Source organism: Denticeps clupeoides, chromosome 11 (genome assembly GCF_900700375.1).
Source record: "Denticeps clupeoides chromosome 11, fDenClu1.1, whole genome shotgun sequence".
NCBI classification, from domain to species: domain Eukaryota; kingdom Metazoa; phylum Chordata; class Actinopteri; order Clupeiformes; family Denticipitidae; genus Denticeps; species Denticeps clupeoides.
The window spans coordinates 10,267,585-10,293,244 of NC_041717.1; the positions used below are offsets into that span (position 1 = coordinate 10,267,585).

At 45.1% G+C, this 25,660-nt stretch overlaps 1 protein-coding gene across 8 annotated transcripts in view; it reads left to right on the forward strand.

Annotated features, from left to right (window-relative positions):
* The window catches only part of cux2b (cut-like homeobox 2b), a 112,275-nt gene that overhangs the window by 35,388 nt on the left and 51,227 nt on the right, over positions 1-25,660 (forward strand). For 7 of the 8 annotated variants that reach the window (XM_028995332.1, XM_028995333.1, XM_028995335.1 and 4 more), the window contains exons 2-3: positions 13,587-13,697; positions 15,310-15,357. In XM_028995332.1, the coding sequence (XP_028851165.1) occupies positions 13,587-13,697; positions 15,310-15,357 (159 nt within the window). Of the gene's footprint in view, positions 1-7,847; positions 7,919-13,586; positions 13,698-15,309; positions 15,358-25,660 lie in introns of those variants that run through there. The other variant, XM_028995336.1, reaches the window with a different exon arrangement.

A 25,660-nucleotide genomic window follows, 5' to 3' on the forward strand; every position in this document is an offset into this window, starting at 1 on the left:
TTTACTCATTTGCTTGGTCACATAAGGTATGATGGGAAATTAAAATGTGCTGTAACCTGTGTCTGGCTGCAGTACAGCTCTTCACAGGTCTCATCCAATGTGACAGAGTTGCATAAAGTAACGTTGGATCTAGACGTACAACTTCAAGATATTCAGCAGACTCAGCATCTCTGTCATGTTCATTGGACAGCATCGCAGTTAGATACAGATTAAGACAGACGCAGAGGTTTGATGTACGGTCAGATCTGACCATGTCTGCAGAGTTGAGATATGCTTCTGAGGTGGCTGTAAAAGTAAGCGTCTCTGGTTGCTAATAACTGCGTTCTGCAGTGCTACATGGCGTAGTTCTAGATCTTCAATCTCTATCTGTATTGTCACTGAACCTGACAAGCAATGATGAGTTTGTGCTCTGCTGATGCTCAGAACACCAGTGGCCAGAACCGCGGGAGACGTGCTGAGAATTCAGTCCTTTGGAAGGAGGTGGTGTTCCAGTATGATGATCGTGGACCGTTCATTAGGCTTTGGGGAGGCCAAGAATCTCTTGGGATCTTCTCTTCTGGGGTAGCAGGGGTTCAGGCATTTAACACAAAACCCTCTTTTCCGTCTCCCCCTCCCCGAAGGGAGCCTTCGTTCCCTACCGTCTTACCGCTCCGCCGCTCGGATCATTCCACCGAGTGCGGCAAGAAACGCATGGCTGACCTGGGAGAGGCGGCACGCTCCGCCGTCACGAGCCTCGTGTCTGCCTGACGTCCCCGAAGCTTCTGTTGTTTCCTCGGAGACGCGCTGACATGCCGTTGCAGATGGGAGTTGCTGGACCGCGGCAGCTCATGTCACAAGGCGCGGAAGCGTTCGCAACCGACTGGAATTACACGTGTGTTTTCTCGCGAAAGCAGCGTCCGCATTGCGAAATTTACCGGGCCCAACCCCATCCAGCGGTATACGGTGCGGTAAATGATACCATAGGTTGGATAAGATTGCGCAAACTGAAACTGTGAATAGCAAAGTTATATTTGCCTAGAGAAAAGTTCCCAATATCGCAAAAATTGGTTTATGCTCACACGTTTTGTGAATTTACAGGTCACATGACATTCTACGTGGTGTGTTAAGCCCGTATGGAAGATTATCATTTTTTGGTTGCAATACACCCCTGAATTGGCATTTGAAACAAATCGCTTCAGTTTTGTGCTACGCAGCTAGTGTCCATTTCTTCAGCCACCTTCTAGGACTCAGCTAGGACCGCGATTTTGACAGGATTTAACATTTTTGCGAGGGCTTCGCAGTCATTATGTGGGTTAAAGGGTGCACTTGGTCTTGGATTTGTTCTTTTTCTTGGGGATTTGTGGATTATTACCACACAAACTGCTCCGTTCAGCACAAACATGGGATGGATCTCTGCGCCTTTTAATGTTTTCCTAAAGCCTTTGGGGCTTTGGCAGATCTACCCAAAGTCATAAATGGCACACATGCGGCGAGATCTGTCAGTCACCTTTTTTTTTCCCTCCCCAGAGCTAGATGAGCATTGGCGCAGCAGACGAGTGCATGCAAAATGGCTCTTTGTTCATATTATTATTGCTTCTTCTTTAAGAGAATCGGTCAGTCTGATATAGGGTGATAAATCAATTGATGAATAAGAGCCTGTTGTGATGGAGCGCGGCTCGGCCCCTGTCGGCAGGGGCTCCTCCCGGTCGCACATCCGTCATGGGCCTTCGGCCATGTTGGTGTGGCGCGGTAATGAGTGAGCTGACATTTACGGAGCGCTCACCGTCTGTCGCTCCGCTCCGCAGATTAACCTCCACTTGTTCGCGTAAGCGCCGCGGATATTAAAAGTGAGCCTCCACACATAAAGGGAAGAATGGAGGGAAGGAAAGGGGGGCGGTGGGGAGGGGTTATGGGGCTCGCCGTTTGCATACATCATTACCAGAACAATAAAAATCAATTCAACATCCCGAGTAAATAAAAACAAACATGGCGAGCGCGGTAACGCGAGGGGAGCCCGGATTTCATTTAGCCATGCGTTTAAACTGTGATTTACGGCAAGATGGAGCCCGCTGTCCCCGCATCCACCTCCTGCCTGCCTGGCTGCGATGGAAGTTAAACACTGTGAATCTCCAGCGATGAGCGGGGGGCGCTGGACGTGTGGGCAGCGTTGCATCAAATAGATTGTGTTTCCTCCTGTGTTAACGGCTAATGCGGGCAGAGTGCTCTGACACAGACGAATGTAAGGAATTTACAGCCCTTCTGAGAGACGTGGGGGAGATCTTGCACCCCCCCCCAGTCAACCCCACCCACCACTCGCTCGCTCGCCCTCTCTCACACACACTCCTCCTCCTCTCACTTTTATACAAGCACACACAGGTCTCCCATTGCCTCACGCCGCGGTCAGCTGCTGCGTCACGTGCTCAGGTCGGTACGTGCACCGGAGAGAGCTCTTTATTGGCTGAAGGATCAGAAATGGTCTGTAGTACACACACACACACACACACACACACACACACACACACACATGTATACGATATCTAGGGCCATTGCTTCCTTTTGGATTTTCACTGCATCTCTGCCTACGTAATATAGGATGTTACAAACCTACATATATATATATATATATACACACACACACACACACACACACACACACACACACACACACACATAACTATTTACCTGTCCTATGCAGTAAAAAAAAACAGAAAATAGAATCATATGTTTGGGTATGTGGGAGTGAGCATGGTGGAATGCGTGGTTAATGAGACATGGGAACATGGAAAATCTCAGTACCCAGTACCAGAAATGAATGTTTCTATAGAAAGAAGGACTCAAAGTATGGGGGGGGGGGGGGGGGGGGGGGGGGTGATTAACACGGGGGGGTGATTAACACAGCAATCGGCCATTTTACTTTTCCATACGTTACTCGAAGCGGCGAGTATTCCCACTTTCACCGTTCCAGATACATTTTTATCTCGAAAGAGGAGTACAGTGCCCCCCCCCTTCGCTCTCTCCCCCCCCCTACACACAGACATACACACATATGAGAAGAAGAAAAGCGCCCGTTCTCTTTGACAGGTGGCCCTGGTTTGTGTCCCCGGGCCTCTGGGAAAGCGGCGCTCTGACTCGGGCTGCGAGCGAGAGGCGCCGAGCCCGATCCGGCGCTACACAGGTGGCATGAAACGCAGCCTTCTCCCCTTTACCTGAAATATTCAGATTCTTCCGGCAGCGTCGCTTTGATCTCCCGCACAAATCGACAGGGGAGTGGCGGCGGCCGGGGGGAGGGGTAGCTGGAGAGACAACAAAAACAACAGCAAGAGGAGCACACCTGAGAATGAACAGATTGACGTTTCTTGAGAGGGAATAAACAATGGCAGGTTAGGTGCGTGGTCCCGCTCTCCCCTCTGTCGCCGTGGCGGAAAAAGTGGGACAACGACACGCGTAACTTGCACACCCGTCAGCTCCTGTTCCGTGCAAACTAAGGTCTGACGATGGTTTGTGTGGCTCTGAAATCTCATTGGCTGAGCCATCTGCATTTTTAAAATGGCTATTTCAACCTTTCAATCTCATATTTCATAGTAAAAATTGAAGTGGCAATTTAATGTAGCAATGAAATGTAAAGTTAAAAAATGTGAATTTATTTGTCTTTAGCTACCCTCATAACAGCTGTGAGACTGTGAGACTGTGAGATCGCGGTGTATTCATTCTAGTGGGAATTAGCTGTGACGCTTTTCCTAATTGCACAGGTTGGATGCACCAATGTGCTGCTATTTTCACCGCTGATGCGACGGTGACATACAGGATCTGCTATAGCAGGGGGGCTCCACCCACCCCAAAGGTTCTAGATCCTGTGCAGCAGGCCCAGCTTTATAAGACAGGCGCTAGGAGAGAGGTGTACAATACCTGTCAAAAGTTTGGACGCACCTACTGTGTGGCGCTTATGGAGACTAAGATGGAGCCATTTTGGAGAATACAATGCAAGAAACATATTTAGTATTTTTGTTGCAGGACAAAGAGAAGGGTGGGGGTAGAAGATGAACCAGAAGATCCAGGTTCAATTCCCACTTACTACCATTGTGTCCCTGAGCAAGACACTTAACCCTAAGTGTCTCCGGGGGGGGGGACTGTCCCTGTACCTACTGATTGTAAGTCGGTCTGGATAAGGGCGTCTGATAAATGCTGTAAATGTAAATGAAGTATGTTTGATGAAATGCTGCTGTTCTATAATGTCTCATGTAAAGACCTGGTAGTGTGTGTGTGCATGTTTTTGTGTTTGTGTGTGTATCTCCTCACTGCGGCAGAATGCCATTGTTTCCTTTTGTTGAAGGGGTGCACAGCATTTTTTTTTTTCACCATTCAATCAGCTACTATGTGTTAGGATGCATTTTATGTGTCATCATTTTTGTAGCAGTTCTGGTTCAGTGTTGAATTTTGTCTAAAATGATCTAACGTAGAACCCCGCGTTTGCTCTGTGTCCGTGCCCACTGACAGAACAGGCTACAACAAACAGCACCTTTATTTCCTTCCTGTCTTTATAAAATTAGCATTTGCCCTTTGGAAGACGCAGCTGTTTTACTCCAATTTTAAGCTTCTTGCCCGTGATGCGTAATCAAAGTCAGCGCTGGTGCATTTTTGAACCCGAGACAATGCACTCACTGATTGTAACCACAGAGTAGGAAGGGGATAGAACAATAGAGCGTCATAATGATGATAAATCATGTGTCCTAATTGGACTTCCATTTAAAAACGTACGTTTGCACAAAGCTCCGATGAGGGACTAATTGAAAGGATTTTAAAATTGCATTGAAAAGAGCCACCAAAAAAAAAAAAGATCATTCAGCTTCAGTCTGTAATCAGCACTCAGACACTCACATGGTCTAAAATATAGATTTTTTTTTTTGGTGTTTGATTGATTATCCATAGATCCTAAAACCCTGGCCGCTGTTTATTTTTCTCCTCCCGGTAATCGACATGATTCGACACCTTGCAGGGTTTTTTGCATCATATGGATGGTCTATAATAGGGCAGTGGTGGCCTAGCGGGTAAGGCACAGGACCTGTAATCGGGAGGTTGCCGGTTCGAATCCCTTTCATGGCAAGGATTACGTTAAACATTTCGTTGTGTGCACCGCGTGCTGTGCTGCGTTTCACAATGACAATCACTTCACGTTCACTAGATCAGAGGCTTTTTGTCCCAAGTGCGATAGGAACACAAGGTGCGCAAGGCGTTTCATCACAAATCCCACTTCTGTTACCAATATCGTCCCAAATCTAGAACCAGTAGACGCATTCCCATTGGAACATTTCGTGAAGCAAATTTGCCTTGCCACGTATTGCGAAACCCTTAAGCTGCTTGTCATTTTGGGCCGTGTCTGTAGAACACAGAGGTTTTTCCTTGTGCTGGGTCTTAGTTCTTGTTGTTTTAACCAAAGGCACCTAAATTTCTTTCTTCCATACTCCAGTCACCTTCATTTCTATGCATAATTAAAGGTTGAACAACTTCAGTAAATTACATCAGCACGTGATTTTTTTTTTTTTTCCTCCTCAATCCCGGAGTCCAGAGTTCCTCGGGAATGTTTTACGGCTCGGTAAATGGCTTCCTCCCATGCGCGCTGCTATTTTCATTTCCAAGCAGGGGTTAGGGCCGCCATGCTTGAAAATGTCTCTGCAGAAGCGAGCCAGAGCGAATCGTGCATGTGATTTTTTTTTTTTTTTTTGACGGCAGGTGTGTTGATGGGAAGGTGAGTCAGGCGCTAAACCCCAAAGCGCAACCCTGCATTAGCGCAGCTAATGCCTGACAGCGCCAGCCACACCTGTGCTGATTGGAATGGCGTGGTCACGTGACTGATCCCGCCTCTGTACGGGTTTAGTCTGCCGCACGCCTGTGCGGGCCGTTCAGTGAGTGACTGACTGACTGGCTTAGTGACTAACCGGGGATTAACAATTCGGGACGATTTCCACGTTTTTAGAACCAAACGAACCGCAAAGTACCCAGTTACTAACCGTATTCTCCACCTGTCACTAGGTGGTTAGCGGAAGACCTTGCGTCCGACCATTTGGCAGGAGATTCCGCTTAAAAAAGTGAAGTGATTGTCACAGCACAGCACACAGTGATACGACGAAATGAGTCCTCTGCATTTAACCCATCACCCTTGGTGAGCAGTGGGCAGCCATGACAGGCGCCCGGGGAGCAGTGTGTGGGGACGGTGCTTTGCTCAGTGGCACCTTGGCGGGATTCGAACCAGAAACCTTCTTATTATGGGGCCGCTGCCACTGCCCCTGGCGTCCCCCACCCTCACTGTCAGCGAGCTGTGACGAGTAGCTGCCTAATCGCTGTGTAGCCTGATATGTACTGTCTGTCGCCAGGGGATGTTCATGTGCAAATATGAAATCTCGCACATCCTCAGCTGCTAAAGATGTTCGGTGTATCGGGGGCCTGTAACACGTCCCCCCAGCTTCTGCTGTTTGACTCCGAGAGAGGGTGATGAAAGACGCGCTGGTCTTTACCTCTGTAATGGAGTCTCGTCTGATTGGCTTTGAAAGGACAGGTGTGAAAGATGAAGGAAAGGGGGAGTTTTTTTTTTCCTCTTTTCAAAAGCAGGACAGACATAATGACAAACTGCAGGTAAAGCTGTGCAAGCTTTAAAAAAAGTTATTTTATATCAGTGTGATATGACCCACGTGCTCAAACATAAACAACAGTTATTTGTAATATTTTAATGTACAATCACTTGTTATTTAATTATTTAATTAATGTATTTACTTAATTTCCTTTATTTATATTAATATGACTATCAGTACTATGATCGTTTTGTTTTCAGGACAGATCATACAGCTAAAGGATTATAGGGGTGTACTCGGCTAAATATGTACATATGTACATATTAAAAATCATTCTGTTGGGCTTCTGTAGTCTGGCATAAAACTTAAGGAGACCACAACATCTATTTTCACCGTGATCACATGGTTTGTAGTCCTGCAAGTGATCGGTGCTTCCTTATATGACGCTGATTATCAATCAACCTTTGGAACTAACAGTTAAGGTCTGTGTAGGCTATGTATGTATTTCATGTGTTACATGTAGGGGCCGGATTTGCCAGAAATTCTCATGATAATAGTATTATTCATAGTTAGAGGACTTTAACACATGACAGATGTGGCCAGTTTTCATGAATATGATGAACATAATAGTTTAGTTAGTTTTGCTGATTAGGGAGCAAGTGACAGGTATAATGATGAATTATGCCAACACCACACTCCGACCATAATTGGATTTGTGTAAAATATTGTTAAGATAAGCAAGAAAAGTTGTATTTAGCCAGAAATTCAGTATATTGCCCAGCCTTGTTATATATCATCGAATTCATGGGCTATCAATCATCAATAGAACATGACAGCTCAGGCAGATGCTTATTTATATGTCGAGAAGAATTGCATTAATTATATATAATGTAATGTAAATTTATTCACTGTAAATGTTGATTAACCCCTCCTCTAATGTTTTTTTTTAAGAAATTTAGCACTGATCATGATATACACTATAAACAAGTAAGCTATAGATGCAGTATATAGATGCAAATGGATGACTATATGAATATTTCATAATAATTGCTTAGCAGCATGTCCTATTCAGGAATGTTAAGTAAAAGATTTACACTCGTGACACTAGTGAGCCCATCACCTCCCACCTCAACCCGTGAATCCGCCGAAATGTTAACCCGGGCTCAGTAGCTCGTCTGAGGACCACACTGCTGCTTGTGCAGCTCGCACCGTGGACTGCTCCCGTTGCTCCTCTTCCTACTCCACCCACGTGGTAGCACGGTCCGCCCGCTCGCCTTTCATCCATCCTACAGAGAGCAGATAAGAGATCGTCTTGCATCTTTCAAATGGACAGCGTCCAAGACCGCTTTTTAAACTGGACCAGTCCTGGAAGCGCTGTGCGTTTTAAAAATCTTTTCCATTCCCCCCCCCAACCGGAGTGGCTTGCCGGGGGAGGGGTGGCGGGGTTTAATAATAATGCAAGGGCAAGGGCAGACGTGACCGATCGGGTCCATTGATTGTGGTTATTTGATTTATTGATGGATCCACCCTCTCAGATGAGGCGTCTGAGCAGCGGGACTAATCTGCAGCGGCTGAGGACAATCTTCTGCCTTACAGAGAGCTTCAGCAGATAAGGCGTGTATGAAAGGAAAGCACGCTTATCTTAATCACACAATGCCCCAACCGCTGCCATGCTACTGCTGCCATTGTGTGTGTGTGTGTGTGTGTCAATATGTGTGTATGAGAGAGAGAGAGAGAGAGAGAGAGAGAGAGAGAGTAGTTTTTATAAGTGCTTTTAGATTCTACCCTGTAGGTTAGAATCTATGCATGTCAGAGCATCTGTGAGGCTATATGTATATGCAATGTGTGTGTGTGTGTGTGTGTGTGTGTGTACATGTGCAGCAGGGGTTTGGAGGCAGTACAGTCACCAGGCAGAACAGAGTGGATCTATAAATTGATGGAATTCAAAGCCTCCAGCATCGATTACCATTATAACAAACAGCAGCGCCCAGAATGTCTGATTATTTTTAGACAAAGATTCTGTGCTCTCAGCAGCAATTCTGCTGATGCTGTCACACTTCCAGACAGCTGCCTATGATTGCAATTAGATGGGACAAAAAAGAGAAAGAAAGAAAGAGAAATAATACCTCCGTCGAGATGCTCTATCCCCGCTTTCCATGTTTTCCCGTTCGGTTATGTCGGCTAAATCTTTTCTTTTCTTTTCTTTTCTTTTTTTTTACCTTGTGTGGCCTACAAGCTTGTAGCTGCAGTCAAAATGGCAAGTAAACAATTAGGAAGCCCCCACGTTCTGCCTGCTCGCTGCGGCGCCGCTGGCTTTGATCAGGGACAAGACGGATGAGAGGTGTACATGCTCTGGTTATCGTATCTGGGGAACCTGTCCGCGTTGTTCACCACGTTGCCGCCGCGCCCCGTTAATGCCTCCCTGCCGCGCCCTCTCTCTCTCTCTCGCCGAGGCCCACACCTGGATTTGTAAAAATTTGGTCGATTTGGCACGAAACCGGACCCGCCCCGGCCCACAGCCTGCAGCAGCACCACCTCCGCGCTGTCCCAGGGGACTCTCATCAATTACGGGCCGATGTTTGACTGGCAGAGACTTAATGACAGCAGCTCGGCATCGACCCGACTGCCACACGCCCAAAAACCCCCACCCCCCCCCACCCCCCCACCCCCCGATCGCCTTTTTTTCGAAGCCGGTCGAAGAGTTTGCTGTGAACGTCTGCTTTGTTTGTGCTTTTAAATGGAAGGGAGTTTATGGGTTGTTGCCATTTTGTGTGTGTGTGTGTGTGTGTGTGTGTGTGTGTGTGTTAATATGCAGATGTTTTTGTGTGCTGGGAGGAGAGGTGCAAGCGTGTCGCAGATTAAAAAACGGATCCGGGATGAAGATACCTGTTGTGCTACAGGATGTATTTTTAGCCCGACCCTCTCAAACACTCAGTCAGCAGCGAGCTGCTATTGAGAAGTGCATTATGGGTTTGAAATGAGGGAATCAGTTTTGAGGAATTCTTTCTTTTCATGTGATTTATGTTTTGCTGGGACGGTGGAGAAAAAAAAAAAAAAAGGTGTGTGAATAACTGGCATCAGCAACAGAGTAGGCACACACACACACACACACACACACACACGCAGCGGCGAGGCTTGATTTCTCATTGGATAAAAGGAAGAAGAAAAAGGAGCTTCTCGGCTTCTGGCAACAACCGTACATCAGGTGGGTCTGCCGCGCTGCGCGTCTGTTCAGGAAAAGCGAGGAGAGGCGTTCCGCTTCAGTTCGCACGGCGGCAACACGACGCCAGGTTTATTTTGAGCCCTCGCCCGTCTTGCCGTGGTAGAGGAGTCGGGATTTAATGGTGCTGGTTGAGGGGCTTTCAGATGTCAAAGCTTCAGAATGCGGAGGCCGCGGCTCCAGCCGGAGCCCCCCTGAAACGGCTCTGCTGTCTGGTTCGGGCGGGAGAGGAACGAGAGCGCACTTTTAAACGTTCTCACTTCTGTTTGGCTTCAACGTTTTCTCTTTTCACCGTGTCCTGGAAATACACTTTATTACGAACGTTTATTACGAACTTTATAACCGCAACTGTGGCCTGGGCCTGCAGTCTCAGCCATAATGTTTTTACACATGTCTGCGTGTCTGTGCCGCTCCTCAGCTCTTAAAGAGCTTTACGGTACTTTAAGATCTCAGGCAAAAAAACAGTAACTGTAAAACACAAATATTGTCTCAAAATGTTAACATAAAGCAAAAAACGAACACCTTGTTCATTTAGAAAACGACCTGACGTTAGTAGTAAGGACATTTGCGATCACACCGATCAGGAAGTAGAACTTTTTGAACAGGGTTTATGAAAAAAATGTATGGAATTGTACGAGATGTATGTCTGGAAATGCTGGAATCCTGTAAAGATCATTTCTACTGATGCTGCTTGTGCTTAAAGGCTGCAGCTTAATTTTTCTGAATACACGTACCGTACATTTGCAGCATTTATCGTACCATATCGTACACGTACCGCACCATTACAACCCTACTGAATGCTGAATTCAGTAATGTATTCTATTAAAGTACATAAAACATAATGTTTTCAAATACATATAATTATTTTATGGATTAAAGTACATATGTAAAACAGCTGTGCTGTATCGTTATTTGTTTGTTTTTCTCTTATTCAGTAATTGTGAGTGGTGAATTTTTCAGTTACATTTTGCATATCAGCATCAACGGGAATAAAACATCAACATGAATGTGAATAATTATTCACAGTCATTCAGTCATTTGACCGTGCAAAGCAGATTACGTGTTTTTTCATCGCATCAGATGTATTCTCAAGTAAAGTTTTTTTTTTTTTTTTAAGTATTCTAAATACCCCTTTGTAATCCGTAATATGGACTGATTATGCATGACTGTATGTAAAATATTCCCTGAACCTGTATCCCACTACATCGCGGCCCTGTTCATATTTGCGCAGTGGTAACAGCTTTCTGCTGCTCTTCACTTGACTGAACAGTTACATGGAGCCTGATACTCCTAGATCCGTTTTCTAATAAAACACCAATAGACCGTGCGATAAGCTATGACAGACAGAATAATTCCCCTCACTCATAAATCCCTGGCGTACGTCAGATCGGCCTCTGCTGATATTTTTGGGGAACTCATTTTCTGTCCAGTCACCCCAGGAAGTTATTTCATTATCGTTGGACTGCAGCAGAGCAACGGATCTGTAGCTGATAGCGAACCCAGCGAAGGGGTCACTGATAGATGTTGCATGTGGGGGGAATAAGGGGGCGGAGAGTTGAAAGTGATGTTGGGGGACTCTTAAGCGCAAAGCCAACTTTGACCCTCATTTCTGGCTGCCACTTAGGCGCTTCCAAATCCACAGACGGTGGATAAGACACAGATCCAGATTAACAGGTCTCAGGCTGCCTGGAGCTAATGGAGGTTATCCAACTCTGTTAAGCCAAAAAGTCCCTGAACAATTATGTCTGACTGCGGTTGTTTAGGTTGCATATTTTACTAATAATTTTATTCGTTCAGTGAATAGGGTGTAGGTATCGTCACCACAGCCAAATCTGGCTACCACAGCACTAGCCTTACATTACAGTCCCTGAGTAGCACATGGAAATACTCCCCCTGGATTTCACTATTTTTTATATATATATTTTTTGCCATCAAAATGATGTGTTGTGGGATGTTTTTCTCAAAATCCAAGGTCTACCTGGACCTAGTAAGACACCAAATGAGTGAGAGAAGGAGGCAATTGACAGGCAGACAGAAATATAATGTGAATCGCATTTGTCACTCTCTTGCAGCGAGGTTTATTGAAGGCATGCGGCACAATTGTCAGCTGCACGGTGGCTAAAACAATTGGTGTTTGTCCAATGTGCACATGCTCACTTACTGAAGACTTCAATGCAACAGATTTAACAAGATGTGAGGTAGTTAGAAAGGAAAATATTAATTGTTTTATAGATTTATACCATGCCAACTGCCAGCATTCAGTGTATCTGGCATCTGGAGGGATTAAATGCCATTAAATAGGGGGCAGTATTTCGCCAAAAAGCTGCCCTTCTCAGTTGTGTGAAACATGAATGTCATTAAACACCAACACCTTCAATATGACTATTAGAATATAATCTCAGAGTAGAGTTACCTCTTTTCGTCTCATTGTGAGTTTGAGTGCCAACCTGACAGAAATTCGCTTGCGTTTCTTGAGGTACCCAGTGGAATTAGAAAAAAGCAAACTAGCTGGTTACCATGATAACTTTGACACAGGATACATTGGCGTCTTTGACGTAACATCAAAAGTGTTACTTCATATCCATCAAATTCTTTTGATAATTTTAGTTACTTTTGGGTAAACTAAAAGCATGGCACCCTTTAACCCAGTTTTACTCCCGGGGGAGCGAACCTGTAATTAGAGAATGAAAGTTCAAAGTCATTTTCAGCTATACACCACCATACAGAGAGATGAAATTGAAATATACAGAAAAGACTTAACTGTGAAGTTTCTTCGTAAGAAAGTGAACAATTGTTGCATATTTCACAATATATGGAAGATGAATATCCCCATCATCACATTCTTTTTGCAACAGATACCTAATCTTGTACACCTACGAAACCCATAAACGAGAGGGGGTGGAACTCTATCCAGCGTTTCAAGTTCAGAGCTACTATGTCCTCAGGTTTTTTGTCTTCCCATGTTAGATAATTTTCTAAATTGCTTTTAAGTACGACGACAGATTAATTAAACTGTAGTAGATTTACTTTTCCATGTCATGTATGAATTCAGCGCATTAATTGAAAATCCCCCCATTTCCCGATTTCCGTTACTCCTTGCCAGCAGTTCAGCAGATTGACCCTTTGACAGCCAGAATTAAGGATTAAAAAGGAAGGAAAAGTATAAGAAGTAAAAGAACTGGTCTCCCAGACACCACTTGTGGGGGTGGGCTGGCTCCCGGGAACAGCCTGGAAATTGGACGGTTGATCTCGGCGATTTCATTTGTGGAACGTCTTCCCCTCGCTTCAGGTTGGGAGGACGAGGACGGGTGGAGGGCTGTGGGTGACTGCGGAGTACCGCGGTTCTGACGTTTTTACCTCGCGAACGTAGCTCTTTATTTGCATGCTTGCTGTACATTTTTTTTGTGCGAGATGTGTAAGTCTGTGAGTGTGTGTGTGTGTGTGTGTGTGTGTGTGTGCGCGTGTGTTTTTCCAGTTCGTTCACCCCCCCCCCCTTCCACACACTCACTAAAGTCCCATGGCCGTTGCCGGGGTATTGATTATTTCAGATACTGATTATCTAAAAGGCCTTCTGCTACTGTAGGCATTGGATTTATTTTGGTTTAATTATTTATGGGCCGGGGCTTACAGTAAGCACAGCCTCTATCAGATCATGAAGGATTACACCGTTAATATTCTGCAATGTATTTTTATTTATGTGTGCACTAAGCTGTGTGCGAGTTCGTGAGCGAGCGAGTGTGTGTGTGTGTGTGTGTGTGTGTGTGAGAGCCTGTCGGCAGCCCTCCTAAGTCTCTGTGGTGCTCGTCTGGTCTCTCGCTTCGCAGAGGGAGCTAAATTCGGTGGCGGCCCAGCTGGCGGGACGACAGGAGGAGAGCGAACACTCCCACAAACACCTGGTGGAGCTGAGCCGCGAGTTCAAGAGAAATGTCCCCGAGGTGAGTGCTGCTTCTGTGCTAGTGTTAATGTTAGAGAGAGAGAGAGAGTGTGTGTGTGTGTGTGTGTGTGTTCCTCTCACCCCCCCATTCGCCTCACCTTTTCAGGCTCTGGGTTATTTATTTATATATCCTAATCCGCTTCAGCGCATATCATCACTTTTAATGCCAGCCTCCCGTCCCAGCAGCTCCGGCTCTGTCACAGTTTGGCCTTTATTTGGGCATGTGGGCCGGGATCTGGAGTAGCACCCGGGTCACGGCGAAACCCCCCCAACATGCACCGGAACTCACAAACTGCAGTGTCTGGCTCTCGTTTCTTCTCAACTCATCCTCCTAATTAAACATTTAGAAAACTCTACCTTCAGGCATGCTACATTAAAAGATTTTTGGAATATCTAATGCTCTAATGCCACGGCTGCACAAGTTCAGATTCTGCCCTATGCAACGTACTGATTAAATTCAATCTAGAACTTTTTGTGTACCTTCACTTACCAATCAGCCTTAAAACTACACGTTTGACAATGAACAACAGAAGAAATACCCTCTTCACAAATAAAATTAGAACATGTTATATTTTTTATGTTGATTTTCATGTGTAATGTAATAGTAGTCGACTCAGGAATTGAATTTTTTTTTTTTTTACCTCCACCAAGATGAAAGAGGTTGAGGTTGATAGATACCTTATTGATCCCAAGGGGAAACGTAAGATTTTGGATGTAACATGATGCATGTCTGTTATACAGACAACATAAACATCAATAATATGCTATTAAAGATGACCAGTGCAATAGATCTTAACGCAAGTTTCACCGCTTGTAAAATTTGGGCATGTTACATGTTACAGGATAAAACCTGGCAAAATCTGCTATTTGAGCTGTTTATCTTTATAGGTGCAGTAGCCACCGCAAACGTGTTCCTCCCCTATTTTGTCTCAGATGAAAATATATTAATCTGTGTTCTGACCTTTTTTCTGACACTTTTTTTTTAGTTGGAGAATTTGTTTAAAAAAACATTGATTTTAAAGGCGTCGATAAAAAAAAAAAAAAATAATTTTCTCTAAATGTCACCTACTTAAAAAGCAAGCTGTTGTGAAAGCCTCTAATTACACTGTTACTTTTTAATAACACTCACCAATTTCTCGGCGAAGGCAGCCTCGGCACCTTGAGTGTTTAAACGAACGCGCTGTCATCCGCCGCCGCTGCTTCCTGTGTGTGAACAGTGTCCTCCTCCTACTGTAGAGAGCGGCCATTGCGGGACGCCCCTGACTTTTTTAAATCTGACCCGTGTGACACCTGTCCCCAGGTGTGTGTGTGTGTGTGTGTGTGTGTGTGTGTGTGTGTGTATATATATATATATATATAATTTTTTTTTAAGCCCGCCGTGAGTTCGAGGAAATGTAATATCCGGCATTCGGGGGTGCGGCTGCCGCGCAGGCTTGTGTGTGGCGTCTGTGGCCTTTCATTTTCAGGACGCTCTCTCGTCCTGAACTTGTGAGTTCTGTGGTGGCCTCTCTCAGGCTTATATTGGACTGACGAATGTTCACACACACACACACACACACACACACACACACACACACTTTAGTAATTTCTCTTGTTTCTCCTTTTGTTTTCAGGAGGTGCGGGAGCTGGTTGCTCCTGTTCTTAAGAGTTTTCAAGCCCAGGTGAGTCTTAATGGTCACAGCTCCATAATCTGTCCCCATACACACACACACACACACTCCTCAATAGACTAGTGTAAATAATACGTAGCATATGTACTACGAACTGTCTCTGTGTAAAAAGACACCATAGAAAAGTCTCAGCCAACCTTGCTCATAATGCCCCTGTCATAACAATACAAGCCTAAAACTTTTTGTTCCCAGCTCACTTGGCATTTGCACATATCACTGCATTGAGAGACACTGATGTCCTTCCGTTCAACAGATTATACCACACTGAAGCCAGCCATTGCCACCCATCTGAAATTGAAGTAGGAGTGATCTGAATAGTCCGGATTGGATTGAGGTGTTTTATATGATTGTTTTGAGCTCTGGCGGAGGTCATTTACAGAATATTAGTGTCTGTGTACGCACAGCCAGAATATTGTGACATTTGATCAGTCCTGCAGTTTAGGTTAGGAACAATTGCATGAGTAAAAGAATGAAAGAACAAAACCAGAAAAGAATGAATAAATGTACAAACAAGAAACTTTTGGATACAAAAGAACGCCGCTGGCAGAAATTCCGCAGATGACAGCAGGGTGCTTTTTTTGGCAACGCACCGCTGCTTATTGACCAATATCGTTTTCCGTCAGACTTGAGTGGCATCTATCTGCAATTAGATGCTCAAATATCTAGCAGCTCCCATTTTCCAGCTCCAAACATTGTCCTCATTTCCTGCCCTGATGGCGTCCTGAAGAGCGTCTCTGCCGTGGCCCCTACTGAGAGAGTCATCTGATACCTACCCAGCCACGGCTCCAGCCATTAAATCAAGGTCATAAATCATGTTTGTGGACGACGCTATGCCCCACAAAGCACAGGCATATTGAAATGATCCTGCAAATACATTTCCAGTGTGCCTGCCTTAAGCTCTTCTTATATGTGAGGCCACTTATACTGGGTGTACCGGTCCATTTCTTACCCTTTCTTCTTTCAATTTGGCAGGCTTTGGGGCATATTTCTTGTGGCGACACATAATGCATAGCTTGTTGGGCACATTGGAGATAAGGTTTGCCAGTCATAATTACTGAATAAAAGTGATGGTAATGGACATGGCGATGACTATAACGGAGATCTTCCTTAAACTTAACCGCTAGGTCACCACTGGCATGTCTGCTGATGAACGAATGTGAGCAAATATTATTTAAAGGACTGCAGGATGAAGGGAGAATTGTTAGAATTTTAGGGTCAAATGCTTATTGAGAAAAGGAGGAGGAAGCTGGTTCTTATGTTAATATGTTATCTTTGTTTTTTGTATCTTTTTAGAACATTTTTGGACAATTTTGGAAATAATCAGGCTATATATATCTGGCTTTGTCTGAGATGTCTGCAAAATCACCACAAGACTGAACCCTGATATGGATTAATCAGTAACCATTAAACACTGACCATAGGCAGTGCATTGCAGTGGTAGTCTGGCGGTTAAAGAAATATTTGAAATCACCAACAATTCCGGTGCTGCTGAGGTTGCCTTAAGATACTCTTATTGTGGTGTTTCACTTCATTGCAGTGTAGAAATGCATGCTGACATTTCCATCTCATCAGGGTGCATGATATACTTTCGTTCTCTGCAAATAATGAAAGAAATTGAAAAAGAAGTTACTATTTGCTGTTACTATCCTTTGTCTTTATACCAGCATCATTTCATATAGTTACACTTGGACAAAGGGAGGGATTTTGTAGGATTATAATCAGGTATTTCTTCAATCAGTTCAAAATGATTGATTTCACATATTAAAACAGTAATTTAATGAAACAGAAGCAGATCTGTTGGAGTCTTAAAACTTCAAAAGTCTTCAACTCTGTTACCAAGGTGAGGTGGAATACAGTTTTATAAGATGGGGCATACACCATGGCAAGACTGAACACATCTCCAAGCCTGGAGAGCGGTACATTTACAGCATTTATCAGATGCCCTTTTCCAGAGCGACTTACAATCAGTAGTTACAGGGACAGTCCCCCCTGGAACAACTTAGGGTTAAGTGTCTTGCTCAGGGACACAATGGTAGTGAGTGGGATTCGAACCCGGGTCTTCTGGTTCATAGGCGAGTGTGTTACCCACTAGGCTACTACCACCTATACAATAGTGAGGTACAATAATGAGTGCCTGCAGGTGACAATGAAGCATGTTGGAGTTCCTTGCAAGTTTGGGGCTGCATGTCTCCAAATGGAGTTGGAGATTTGGTCCGGATTAATGGTGCAGTCAATGCTGAGCCATACAGTCAGACACACGTCCAATCATATACCCACCAATCGCGTGGGTGTATGATTGGCCAGTGTAATTAAGAACTGGAATAAGGAGATGGAAGATTTGGAGGAACCCTATAAGATCTGTGGTTAGTTCTTCAAAATGTTGGGAACAACCTACAAGAGGAGTTCTGTCCAAAAATCGAAATATGGATGTAGAAAATCCGCAAGATCGGAGTACCACGAAGTGGAGAGGGGAATGTCACCTTTACTACATGAACGTGTGGAACTGTTAGATGGAACACCCACCGGTGTTCAGGTTTGAGCTGGCGCGCAGTCATGAAACAACACATGGGTTATCTGATCCGGTGAGAAGATGGGGTGGATTTTGAGCGTGCGTGCGGAGTTGAGCAGGCAAGTTGGAGCGGAAGTGGAGCTGGATCCAAGGTTCTCAGGTTTGAGGTGAGTTGAGACGAAGTACGTTAATGAACTCAATGACTGAGTGAAACTGGTCGTGAGTGACGAGTCTTTATGAATGAAACCACCTGTTCCCGGGTTCCTGTGACCACGTTCTGGTTTCTGTTTTTTGAGTTTGTTTAGAGCAGGAATAATGGCCAAGCAGAGAGTGTGTTGAGTTTTGGCAGGAAGGGAGATGCTATGTCACTGAGGGATGCAGAATTTAGAAATAAATCTGACTCGAAGAAGTGAACATTATTTTATATGACAATGACAAGCCTTGGGACAGGGTGAAGAATAGCTTCTATCATATTCATACCTGATAAAGCCCAGTCCCTCGATTCTTCTCAACCATAACTGAGCACATGTTGTTTTTAATATTTATTGGTATTTATACAGTATCAGCAATGTTTACCTAAGTTTCATATTGGTATCTGTTTTACTGTTTATTCTATACTATATGAACTGTGATCTTGACCAAGATCTGCTATTGGCATGTAAATACTAGAGGTAAAGAGGTAGTTAAATCCCAGAGGTCATGACCTTTTTGCCTTGTTAATGATCTCTTGGAAAACCCCTGGAGTTCACATCAGTAGTGGCTCAATAACTGGTGTGGAGGTCTGTATTGTGTTTCCGAAGATGACAGAACACTGTGCAGTGGAATATCTGACTAGGTAATACACTTGTGATGGGTAACAAGGGCTGTGTGTGTCTGTGTGTGTGTAAGATGTTGATGTTTGTTTGCTATTCATAGAGGTTGAAACTCTCTTCCATTAATGCACAACACTCTTGTGATAAAAATGTGATAATTATTATAATGGTGACTACAACAGAGCCCAGATGCTTTAAAGGTTCCCTGACATGAAAATTTTGCTTTGTGAGATTATTCGTGGCTAGAAATGGTGATAGGTGTAAGTTGGCCGGATCTGGAATTTAGCCTCTTATGTCATCATAAGGGCGTTTGTTTTTTTCTGTAAAAACACAGACACAATTCCCTGTCAGCGCCAAACATTGTGGTTGGTGAATATTGTTGATGACTTCATTTCACTTCTACAGGGAGTGCAGAATTGTTAGGCAAGTTGTATTTTTGAGGAATAATTTTATTATGAACAACAACCATGTTCTCAATGAACCCAAAAAACTCATTAATATCAAAGCTGAATGTTTTTGGAAGTAGTTTTTAGTTTGTTTTTATTTTTAGCTATTTTAGGGGGATATCTGTGTGTGCAGGTGACTATTACTGTGCATAATTATTAGGCAACTTAACGAAAAACAAATATATACCCATTTCAATTATTTATTTTTACCAGTGAAACCAATATAACATCTCCACATTCCTAAATATACATTTCTGACATTCAAAAACAAAACAAAAACAAATCAGCGACCAATATAGCCACATTTCTTTGCAAGGACACTCAAAAGCCTGCCATCCATGGATTCTGTCAGTGTTTTGATCTGTTCACCATCAACATTGCGTGCAGCAGCAACCACAGCCTCCCAGACACTGTTCAGAGAGGTGTACTGTTTTCCCTCCTTGTAAATCTCACATTTGATGATGGAGCACAGGTTCTCAATGGGGTTCAGATCAGGTGAACAAGGAGGCCATGTCATTAGTTTTTCTTCTTTTATACTTTCTTGCCAGCCACGCTGTGGAGTACTTGGACGTGTGTGATGGAGCATTGTCCTGCATGAAAATCATGTTTTTCTTGAAGGATGCAGACTTCTTCCTGTACCACTGCTTGAAGAAGGTGTCTTCCAGAAACTGGCAGTAGGACTGGGAGTTGAGCTTGACTCCATCCTCAACCCGAAAAGGCCCCACAAGCTCATCTTTGATGATACCAGCCCAAACCAGTACTCCACCTCGCTGGCGTCTGAGTCGGACTGGAGCTCTCTGCCCTTTACCAATCCAGCCACGGGCCCATTCATCTGGCCCATCAAGACTCACTCTCATTTCATCAGTCCATAAAACCTTAGAAAAATCAGTCTTGAGATATTTCTGGCCCAGTCTTGACGTTTCAGCTTGTGTGTCTTGTTCAGTGGTGGTCGTCTTTCATCCTTTCTTACCTTGGCCATGTCTCTGAGTATTGCACACCTTGTGCTTTTGGGCACTCCAGTGATGTTGCAGCTCTGAAATATGGCCAAACTGGTGGCAAGTGGCATCTTGGCAGCTGCACGCTTGACTTTTCTCACTTCATGGGCAGTTATTTTGCGCCTTGGTTTTTCCACACGCTTCTTGCGACCCTGTTGACTATTTTGAATGAAACGTTTGATTGTTTGATGATCACGCTTCAGAACCTTTGCTATTTTAAGAGTGCTGCATCCCTCTGCAAGATATCTCACTATTTTTTACTTTTCTGAGCCTGTCAAGTCCTTCTTTTGACCCATTTTTCCAAAGGAAAGGAAGTTGCCTAATAATTATGCACACCTGATATAGGGTGTTGATGTCATTAGACCACACCCCTTCTCATTACAGAGACGCACATCACCTAATATGCTTAATTGGTAGTAGGCTTTCGAGCCTATAAAGCTTGGAGTAAGACAACATGCATGAAGAGGATGATGTGGATAAAATACTCATTTGCCTAATAATTCTGCACTCCCTGTATAGGCCGCTCTCCTCCTCGTCCCGCCTCTCTCCTCCTCATTAGCATTTAAAGCTGCATCAAAAACACCAAAATGGCGCGTCCTGGGGAAATCTTATTGTGTGTCTGGCTCAAAGTGGCCGTAATTCTGCACCAAGGAAAGAGACTTCAGATACAGTATTATGGGACCACTGAGATCGATATAAAAGCAAAAAATATTTTTCATGTCTGGGGAGCTTGAAGTTCTCAAAGTTTCTTGTCGTTTGGCAACTATTTTCCTTATGATATTACAAATGTCATGCCAGATTTCATTTAAAGCAACATTAATCCACAATTCTGCAATAATGTGTTGCTGCACAAAGTCTATGCCCATGTAGATGCATTGTGGAAGTAGGCTGTGTGTGTGTGTGTGTGTGTGTGCATGTGCATGCAGGGACATTCATAAACCCAGTTCCCATCGCATCTGCACCATGCAGGTGTGTGAACCAGGAAGGAAAGTGTGATTCTGGTCCCTGTCGTCCCCCGGCCCTCACCGACCCACCCACAGCCCCTCCTCCCGTCTTCAGCGCCGAGCTTTCCGTAGTTCCCCTGTGATATTAGGACCCTCATCACACGGCGTTTAAAAGAGGAACCCACTTCCTTTGAAGTGTTCGCAACATGACAGGTTTCTTTTTCTTTTCTGTTTCATTTGGCCGGACCCCTCCCACTTCTTCTCCTCCTTTCCTCTCTCCCTGCCTCGCCTGCTAATTATCGCTAACCAAGCAACTGATTAGAAACACGCTGACGACCTAGATTTCACAGCGCTCGCACAAGTTTTTACGGCCTCGGCAAGGGTTAATCCCTGAGCTGGTGACTGTCATTGGTCGCTTCCCTTCTTCTTCTGCTTCTTTTTCATTCCTCCTCCTTTTTAGCTAATGAGGTCCCGTCAGAGCTGGGGAGAGGTGTTAATTTGGCCTGTGAAGTGGAAAGGAGATTAAGGACAGTGAGGAACCGAGTTTACGGCTTAAAATACATCGCCGTCCTTATTAATCCGCGGGCCCTGGGAGACCAGCGTTTTTGGTTTTATAATGAAAGAGTGTCTTATAATGAAGGTAATTTTAATAAAATTTACTGCTGAGACCGGCTAGCCGCTCCACGCCCCTGCGGTGCGAGGCGCACCTTTGAAAAGGGCCTGGATCGGCTCTCGACCCCTCGCGGAACTTCCCACCTTCCCGAAACCCGCGTTTCTCCCCCTTTTACAGTCTGAATGCAAACGATCCGGTTCCCCCGCGCTTTGGAAAGGCGGAGTTGGGGTGAAATGCGTGCTGCCAGGGGGACCGGAGGTGTCAGGCCCAAATGAAGCAGTCGGCTGATCTCTCTCTCTCTCTCTCTCCCTCTCTCCTCCTGCCTGTTGTCGTTCGGCAGGAGGAAAACAGCAGCAGCTCGGGCCTCTAATTAATGAAACTTGCTTTACAAAGATAATCCGAGGAGTAATTTAGCGTGCACAATGAGAACCGTGGCGCCGTGCAGATGGAGATTCTGATAAATAGTTCGTAACGTGTAATTAGCGGCTCCGGCGGCTTCGTGTCATTAACCCCTGGCGCTCAGGAATCATCGGCGCCGCTCATTATCAGCCGGGAGAAAGGTACGAGCGGAAGGTGGCGACGCAGCGAAACGGCGAGCGGCTGTTTATTCATCACCGGCAACCTGGATGCGCATTGGCTATTCTTGGTCGGACACCTGTTTTGTAGGTCACACGGGCGCAGGGAAACGTTCGCTCCCTCGTACGTATTGAGTCGCATCCTCAGGGCCAATAAACACTCGAGACAAACACAAGCGCGTTTATTTCCTGGTTTGTTCCCCCGTTTGTGCTGAGGGTGCTCTCGCCCCGCACGTGGGCCGCGCCGGTCATTTATCTGGAAAGTGAAGTTGCTCCGCCTGATCGTCTGTTGTAGACGATGTTCGGTGTCCGTTGCCCTCGGAGATCGCGGGCCTCGCGCCCAACCAGGAGGTCTTGGCTGTGACCCCCTTGGCGGGTGACAGGTGAGTTGCCGCAAGGCTCAAAACGAGATTTTCGGGTCTTTGATGGAGAGGCGCGAAGCTTTCCGCCGTGGCGGTGGGTTGGGGGGTGGGCAGCTCTTTCCTCTTTCTGATTAATTCCTGGAGGAAATGATAATTCGTCTTGAATGTATAAATATGTTATGAATCACGAAAAATAAATCAATGCACGAAGGACCGTAATTAATTATGCGGTGTGATAAAAAGGCCGTGTGTTATGTCGCCAGGCTTCCTCTGCATTATTATGACGAGTCGGGTAATTACCTCTCCTGGCTGCGCCGGCCTCTACCCTCCCGCCACAGCTAACCGTGGTAAACCGTCAGGCAGAAAGCCACCGTGGGCCTGACTGGCAGCTGCAGAGGTCACGCCCTCTTCTGAAATGCCTGAACGTGGGCCGGATGCTGGTGGAATCCAGGACTGACGTCTCCAGCGTCCATTTCATCAAGGTTTTATGAGCCGAGTGGGTTGGTGCGTTTTAAGTGCCAAACGGTTTTGGCCCCTGTAGAGACGGGCGTTCTGTAATTTTAAAAGTAGTTCAATTTTACTGACGGTAGATCACGTCAGCTGCTCTTCAGCATATATATGCATCTAATATTCCATTATGGGACACCGTACAATGCAATATGCTGAGCAATCCCATCTGCTTACCCTACCGGCCCTGCGGTGACCCCCGGTGAAGGTGCCCGGGCATGGTGACAACGTTCATGTAAAGCAGACGCAGGGCTCCCTCCCCGTCCGTGTCACATGAACCGGAGGTTAATCCGTATGCCCGGCACGTCTGGAGCTGCGGCCCACAGCAGCAGGGTAAAAATAGGCACCGGATCGTCACGGCGAGGGGCCGCAGCGCGCCTTGCTTTATTAGCCATGTCCTGCACGCGGCAAGGAGTGTGTGATGTGGGACTCCGTGAGGAAATCTCGGCCTCTCCCAAGCCCTCCCTCCCGCCGTCTCCCTGCCGCTTACAGATAGCTTCTCCCGCCCCTGGGGACCGACTTCACACGTTTGACTATGGAGAGCACAGCTCATCCAGACGGCATCTGTTTGACACCTTGCTTTTACGTTTTTTTACACTCTTCATATTTTATGTAGTCACATGAGAGCAAAGGGAAAGAAAAGTAAGAAGTAAGTGATTGCGAGAGTGTGCTCCTCAAAGTCGGTGCCATCGCCGAATGCGCTTACTGGGACACTAGTCCAGACTCATAAAGTACAGTACACTGGGAGTGCCCAGTGATTAAAACATTCAAAAGCAACAAGTATCAGGTCCTAAACTTACGTTGCTCTGACCTGGCAATTAGTCAAACTCTGGATAACAAATTAAGTATATGTACTAATATGTATTAATTTCACAAAAATTGTGTATTTGTAGGATGGTCTGTTTAAAGGTTTAGAAATCATTTAGAAATGTCCTTGTTTTATGAAAGAAAAAACGTGTAATGAGTTTGAATCGAACTAAATTTGATAAATAATAAGTCACTGAAAAAAAAGTTTGAAATAATGATTTAGTTGATGCTCTAGTTACTAGTACTAGTGTGAATTTTCCAAGTTTTATTGCTGATTTAATCAGTGCAACTGTTCACAGCCATACTAAGATCATTGAACGTGTTTTCTAATAATGAATGAAGCTTTTAAAGTGACTTGGGTTAACAAACATAGCAATCATTCTACTACAACTCAAGACGAATTGCTGCTAATAAAGTTCCTGTCTATATGTATGCAGAAATCCCATCATTAACAGACATTTCCAGCAACCAGAGTTATTTACAACATCAGCATCAACATCAGTTTTGAACCTTTTGATTTCTTTTTAATGCATGAAACAGTTGTTTCTCATCGGAAAAAAGAAAAAAGTATGTTGTATATGGGTTAGGTTTGGGCCAATCATTTATCTTTCATGATTGAATTATTGCTGCAGAAAATGCTGCATTCATAGTACCTAAATCACTGTTCACTGGTTTATTCATTAAGAAAGAGCTATTTTGTGAAACTGTCAGGTTTTGGAAAAAAGCAAGCTAAAGGTAAGCCCACTGCTTACCAAGGGCTTCACTGTGTGCACCGTGTGCTGTGCTGCTGTGTATCACAATGACAATCACTTCACTTACACTTCAGAAATGAGTTTTTATAAAGGGTTGAGTAGAGCGGCTTGTGTGGGGCATGGATGTTATGTATATGTTTTTGCCAGTATGCCAAGTTCTCATCTTGAAATAAAAGTTACTTGTGCTGTGTATTAATTAATTAGTTCATTCATTATTGCATATTGCAGCATTGCCCTTCAGATAATATTGTGTTGCCCATTGAAAATGGAATATCCCGCAATGCGCCGATTATCGAATTTTTTTCAGTGGATTACATTAATTTGACCTTTCAAATATAAGCCTACTTTCAATTGGCTGCCTGGCGGGTTGGCATGTTTGTCTCCCAGTTGTGAACGATGCCTCGTCTGCATGTCTCCCAGAGAGATTTGTCATTTAAACTAGCGCTCGGCACGGCGCGGCGCGGCGGCGGCGGCGACACGTTACAAATAGGCCCCTGCAACTCTAGCCGTGTGGAATTGATGTGTTTCAGCACATTTTGCTGCGCGGCGGCGGCTTTAATTTTTACAGCCCTGACAGCGCAAACCTCTGAGCCCGGAGATGCCACGGCTGAGTGACGCCGCTGTGCAAATGTTAGCCGTGTTTGCGGATGGAGGCCGCGCCGAGCTCGGGCTCGGCTTTTATTCACGTCCGACCACCCATCCATCCACCGGCTGCTGCCGGCTTCCCAAACTGTTGCCACCCTAATGGACAGGCGCTCACCCTTTTAAGGGGCTAATTCTTCACCCGGGCCTGTCTTTTGAGCCGGCAGTGGAAAAGACACCTACCTCTGCCTTCTCTGATCCTTTTTCGAAACACTGACGCTGGGCAGGTCAGGACCCGAGTTCCGTCCGCAGCACCCGTGAGGTTTCACACTATGTGCAGGACCGCGCCACTTTTATCATAGGAACGCCGCTAATGTGAATATCGGGTGC